Below are 6306 nucleotides of genomic sequence, written 5' to 3'. Positions count from 1 at the left end.
CAAATGGGGTAAGGTCTTCCATCAGGTTCCTATAGGGAAGAGAACATCTCACACCTCAGCATATAAGTCACTAATTTCCAGATATCAGGGCTGTAAGCTTCTCTTTCTTGCTCACCTACTTTGCTCTACCTTATGGAGTGCTACTCTCACCTTCACCTTCAATGAATCTGTACTTTTTCTGGTACTTCCGTGTGTCTTGCTCAACTCTTTGTTTTGGACCTAGACTCCAAGTGGACACCCCCCAAAGATAACATCTCTACTGTCACATTTTTTACTAGGATAGGTGAATTTTTGGTGTTTGCTGGTGTGATAGTTTGCAAAGCTATGGGAGAAATGGGGAATATCTCCTTTGAGTATAGATTTTGCTCAGCAATTTTTTTGGAAAGGGTCAATTCACATGAAAACAAATATAAGTTTTTAAGATAATCTAGTATATTTCAAAGACATATACTGAATTCCTCTAAATGAATGTGTTTTCTCTACTTAAGGGTCTCATTCTTGCTACAGAATACCCAAAGCAGAATCAAGGTATGAAATCAGACAATCTATCTATAAAACTAAGGAATGTTCCTGAGGGGTTGGGGGAGGGGTTAATTTAATTTTGAGTTTTCCTGTTTTGGGGAATCCAGGTCTGCACCACATCCTGCATGTTATGTTAGGCACTGTCTCAGGAAATCAGTTTTTGATATAAAGCAATTATCTGAGGTTATTTGGGGGAGAAAAGTATGTACAGATAAAAAGCAAAGTGGGGGAGGGAAGTTTGTCTCTTCCCTTCACACTTGCTATCCTCCCTTTGAGTCACACACACTCCGTGTCTTGCCCAATATGTATCTGCCAAATACAAGCTAAATCCCACAGACGCCAAGCTGGGACTCTGCCTTATGTCTGAATTACTCTTCGACATTTACCACTTGCAGGTTTATTGACCCATGCAGTCTTTTTGTCATTTGTCTTTATGCTGCACGTGGGTGGGGCCAGAGACTTTCTGGTCTTGTACAGCAAGTCCTGCAAACTTGAATACTGTACTTTTTTTTTTTTTTAATGGAACCTTTATCTTTTGTTTCATTTTTGTTGTAGATGGACACCATATCCTTATTTATTTATTTTATGTGGTGTTGAGGATCAAACCCAAGGCCTCACATGTACAAGGCAAGCGCTCTACCACTGAGTTATAGCCCCAGCTATAGCTAGAATACTGTACTTTTAAATGGAGCTACTTGGAACCTTGTACATACTTCCATGCCTCATAAAAGCCCAAAGTCAGAAAGCCAGGCTATGGGTGAAGTTAGTCTTTCCCTATATCTGTGACCCCATTTAGGGCCCTCTAACGCTAGTGTCCTTCAAGTAAAAGAAAATCACAGACTAAAAAGGCCAATGCTACAGTTTTCCAGGAATAATTTACCAAAGTCGACAACCCCGAACCTGGGACGCCTGGATGTGGAATTGAGGGCTTTTTTCCTAACGGAAAGGTCAGCTCGTAGTTCCTCCCAGCATCCTCGGGTGACATCAGGATTCCTGGGAGATTCAGGAGGGGAAGAGAGCACGCATGGACAGAGCCCAGGCCGCCGGTGGCCAGCCCCGCCTCCCGCTGCCCCTCCGCTGGCTAGGCGGGTGCGACGNNTGGCACACGCGCCGGCACGCTGCCCTAGCCCCCGGGGTTCCGGGGACGGCGAGATGGGCAAGTTCAGGAAGGTGGCGCTCATCACTGGCATCACCGGCCAGGTGAGTGCGGAGGCGGGGGCGAGCGGGCCTGCGGCTGCCAGGCACGTGTGCGTGCGCTCCCTTTGCTCGGGGCTGTCTGCGTCTCCAGGAACAGCCCTCTGGGCGTCCCGGAAGGTGTCTGCTGCCGGGAGGTGGGACAGCAATGCGCCGCGGGGAGTGTGTTGCAAGTGGAGCGTACGAAAGGTCTCCTAGACTTCTGGTCTTCCTCTGGGGGTTATGAGCTTGTGTTCCTGGGCAGGATTACCTTCGCCCACCTGGTGACCGGAGCGCTTGTATCTCCAAGCCTGAGGGTGCAATTGGAATTTCGTTCTTGGCAGATCTTAGTGCCCAAGGAGGGGAAAGAACCGATCCTACTTAACTCTAATGCCTGGGAAGCAGAGAAGGGGGTGCCTTGCTTTCTTGGTACCCCCTGACCAGATTTCTAGATAGAAAAGAAAGTAGTGCTGTAGAGTCACATAACTAGGAAATATCTGGGTAAGGGGAGAACTCAAAAAACTTTTAAAATCAATCGAACTTCTGAGATTCATGATCACATTTTGCAGGTTTCTCACAGACAAGTCCCAAAGTAATGCTAGTGTTTATTTCCAAAGAAATGAATTCCTTCAGTGGGGTAATCAGGTGGAGCTGTCCTGAATGTTGGGACCTTATGTTACAGTCTGAGAGTGCCTAGTTTGTGACAGTCATTTCCTAGAAGTATTACAACAGGTGGGGCAGACTACTGTGTCTTATCAAGCTTCAAGGGTGATGAAATAGTCATATCCATGTATTCCTATAGAAAAAATGGGATATTGTGGGTCCCTGGATAGCTTCCGGTAGGGGGGGTGACTAATATCATGCTTAAATAAGGAAGATGTAAAAGATGATAATAATAGCTTATACATATTGTGCTCTTTATATTCCAGTTACATGACTAATAATAACTCACTGGTTCTCACAATAAACTCCCTATTATTCCCACCTTGTAGATGTGGAAATTGGGGTTTAGGAGTTTGATTTGCCTGAGGTCAGCCAGTTGGAAAATGTCTATTTGGAGTGAAGCTACTTTTAAAGCTCCCTAGCATTAGAGAAGGAGAAATTGAAACTGGTCAGATACACAGCCTCAGAATATTGGACAATTTCAACTTCTGTATCCTGGTTAATTTCTAGTTATTTGTGCATCTTGTTTTGTGTAAAGTAATTAAAACAGGTGTTTCAAAACTGTTAAGAGGGGTGCTTAGGAGAAGGATCTGAAGTTGAGGAAGAAATCCCATAAAATCAGGCAGTAAGACAGGTCAGGGCCTACTTACTGTCTCATTCTCTATATTTTGGTTATGAAACCAAGGATTTTGTATGCACGTTCTACCCCTGATCTATCCCTGCAGCCCTGTCCTCTCTCTTGTAATACTGGAGACCTTTCTACAGATGATTCCTTTTTTCCAAAAACTCAGACTAGCTCCAAAGCTCAACTGTTAGCTAAATTTACATGATCTCTTGAAAGTAGCAATCTTTTTAGAATTGTTGAGAAATTGGTAAAGATATTAATGTGCTATGTGTATTGCTTATACCAATTTAAGTGACTAGTAGTCAACCAGTGCAGGTTAGAAATGGAACCTTGTTTAAACATTTGAGAGTGGTCACTTGACTGGTACTGAGTGGCTAGGAAGACTTGAAAGTGGCCCATCACTCTACTTTGTCCTGCAGGCTGCCACCAGAGGTATGTGTGTGTGGAGGAGTGTCTCCTGAAGCACCATGCTCAACATACCCTAACTAGAATTTTTTTACTCATTTCCAGCTTTAGACACTTGCCAGGCTCTGTGGCACATACCTGTAATCCCAGCCACTCAGGTGGTTGAGGCAGGAGGCTTATAAGTTTGAGGATAGCCTCAATAATTTAGAAAGACTTTAAGCAGCTTACTGAGACACTGTCTGAAAATTAAAAAATAAGAAGCTGGGGATGTGACTTAGTGGTAAAGCTCTCCTGAGTTCAATCCCCAGTAACAAACAAAACAAAACAAAACAAGAAAAAACCCTGCTTCTCTGTCAGTCTCCTGTTCTCTGCCCCAGTGTCCTTTCCTCAGTTCTCTCCAATGACTGCCCTCAGCATTGCCTTCTTGCTTGCTTAGTGTTACATTGACTTCCTGTTGTTGCACTTAGCGCAGTGCTGAGTCCTGGAGCTGCCACATAAATACTTGCTGATGGAATTTACTGCTCTTCTATGCTTTTTACTTATTTTCTAGGAAAATGACTTCCAACCTGAGCATCAAGCGTCGCTGGAGGACTGTGTCATGAATGCAAGGGGTTCATACCTTATTGAACATTTTCTTAATAGTATTGGCTGAGAACTTCTTGTGCTACTCACTCTGCTAGGCATTTTATATATCTCTAAGAGGCAGGTATAACTTGTCTCCCTGTTTTACACCTGGCTAAGTAAGATTGCTTGAGGTCACACACCTAATGAGTGTCAGAGCTGAGGTCTTAACCTAGGAGTCAGACTCCAGGGCAGTTTCTCCAAGACATTTTGTTATACTGTCTCAGACACATTAATAGAGAGAGAGAGAGAGAGAGAGTGGGTGTTGATTGATTGATTGAAAGATTTTCTGAAAAGGCTCAGATTTAAGTGCTTCTACTCTGACACTTGGTCACTGGAATGTACCACTGAGCTTAAATGGGTTGTCCCATTGTCTTATCTGCTATATACCTCTAGCATGTATGCTCAAGTTTTTTATTCTGGTTTTCCACTCTGATCTATTCTTGTCACAGTAGTGAATCCTTTTCCAAAAAGTGTACCTTATTAAATCATCTTTAAATAAACCCAGGCTCTAGTTTTCCATTGCTGCCTCCAGGCTCTCTGCCAGCCATCCCCAAAGCTCACCTTCATTGTCTAATGATGTTTGCTGTTCTTTACTTACTGTGCATAGAAATGTTCTTGCTGTTCTTTGAGTACTATTGCCTTGTACCTCTTTGGAGTCATTATTTGTGGCTGAATGGACAGATCTTATTCCTTTTAGCTTGAGTAAAAGCCTCAGTGTTCTCAGACTAATCCTGCCAAATGCAGCCACTCCAGGAACTTTCTTTGTATTTACATATATGCAATCCCTGTTGATTGTATAGGTAATTTACATATCTTCATTCTTTGAGTTTGTAAACTGTGTTAAAATAGAAATTTCACTTTCAGCCTGTTGCCTCCCACATGGCTTTACCTAGTGGATTTTTAAGAAAATTGACTTACTTTTTCCATAAATAGGTTATATCTTTAATGCGCATCTGCAGTGTGAAAGGCTTGTTTTGATGCTGCTTAGAATAAAAAGATGTGTAAGATAAATTCTCTTCCCACCAGCATCTCATAGTCTTTGAAGAGCTTAAGACAACCTACACGAAAACAGTGAACACAAAAAAATTAATATTGCACAAAAATGTTAGGACCCAAATGAGTATTTCATCCAATGTTAGGACCCAAATGAATATTTCATCCAACTTTAGGAGTTTTTGAATACTAGAAACTAAAGAGACTGTTCTGGGTAAATTGCACATGCAGTGTATAGAGAAGAGAGTTTTGGAGACAGTTTTCCATTGCTGCTTCCATCCTTGTTAGTAATAACAAGAGGAACAGTAATATAGAAGAATTGTTTATATCACTTTCTGAAATATTTTTTCTTCTTTTTGGTGCTGGGGATCAAACCCATGACCTTGTACATAAGCACATGCTCTACCACTAAGCTATACCCCCAGCCTCCGCTTCCACAAAAGATTTTGAGGTGGTTTCAATAAAACACATATCATGGGACTCATCCTTAAAAATGAATTGAGGGGCTGGGGTTGAAGCTCAGTTGTAGAGCACATACTTAGTGTGCATGAGATTCTGGGTTCAATCCCAGCACCTCAAAGACAAAACCCTCCAAAATGAAAACTAGGAGCCTGTGATAAAGAAAATAGAAAGATGGAAGAAGTATTGTATCAAAATCAAGGGCCAAGGGTAGCTGTAGACAGTTGAACATAAAATTCAGCTTTGAGCTTTCTGGTCATCCAGTCAAAGTGGATAGGTAGCCTATTAGTACTATTAGTACATATCTCACAGGGATTTAACTTTTACTCAGAAGGCTCAGAACAACATGCCACATAAATTGGAATGAAAGACTGGATGCATTAGTAAAATAGATATTACAGTGTTCTGTAAAGTTTAATAACAAATGAACATCTGAATAAATATTTTAGAATCTATTTCAATATTCAAGGGAAAACTAACTTTATGTTAACTTTAACATTTAACATTTTATATTAACAAAATATAGTTTGAAAGGATTGAGGTACTTAATAGTATTTAATTATAAATCTTTAGTATTTAATCTACATAGGAAGATTAATAAAACTATTGGGACTAAAGAAAGAGGTTAACTATAGACAACCTTCTTTAGAACACTTAAGATTTACTCTTCACCACAGGGCTAGGCCCCAGATCCTGGGGAGACTGAGGGAGGATTGCCAAGTTCAAGGCCAGCTTCAGCAACTTAGTGAGACGGTGTCTCAAAATAAAAATATGGCCTGGGGATAGAGCTCAGTGGTGTAGTGTCTTTGGACTCAATCCTAGTATTTAGCCCCCCCCCCCCC

General features: G+C 41.7%; 1 protein-coding gene across 1 annotated transcript in view; it reads left to right on the top strand.

Moving 5' to 3' along the window:
* Positions 1-1374: 1374 nt before the first annotated feature.
* The window catches only part of Gmds (GDP-mannose 4,6-dehydratase), a 624102-nt gene continuing 619170 nt past the window's right edge, over positions 1375-6306 (top strand). The window contains exon 1 of the mRNA XM_048800496.1: positions 1375-1722. Coding sequence (XP_048656453.1) covers positions 1375-1722 — 348 coding nt within the window. The remainder of the gene's footprint in view (positions 1723-6306) is intronic.

Source organism: Marmota marmota, unplaced genomic scaffold (assembly GCF_001458135.2).
Source record: "Marmota marmota marmota unplaced genomic scaffold, marMar, whole genome shotgun sequence".
Lineage (NCBI taxonomy): Eukaryota > Metazoa > Chordata > Mammalia > Rodentia > Sciuridae > Marmota > Marmota marmota.
The sequence above is the reverse complement of the archived record's forward strand: the minus strand, read 5'-3'. Positions and strand labels throughout refer to the sequence as shown.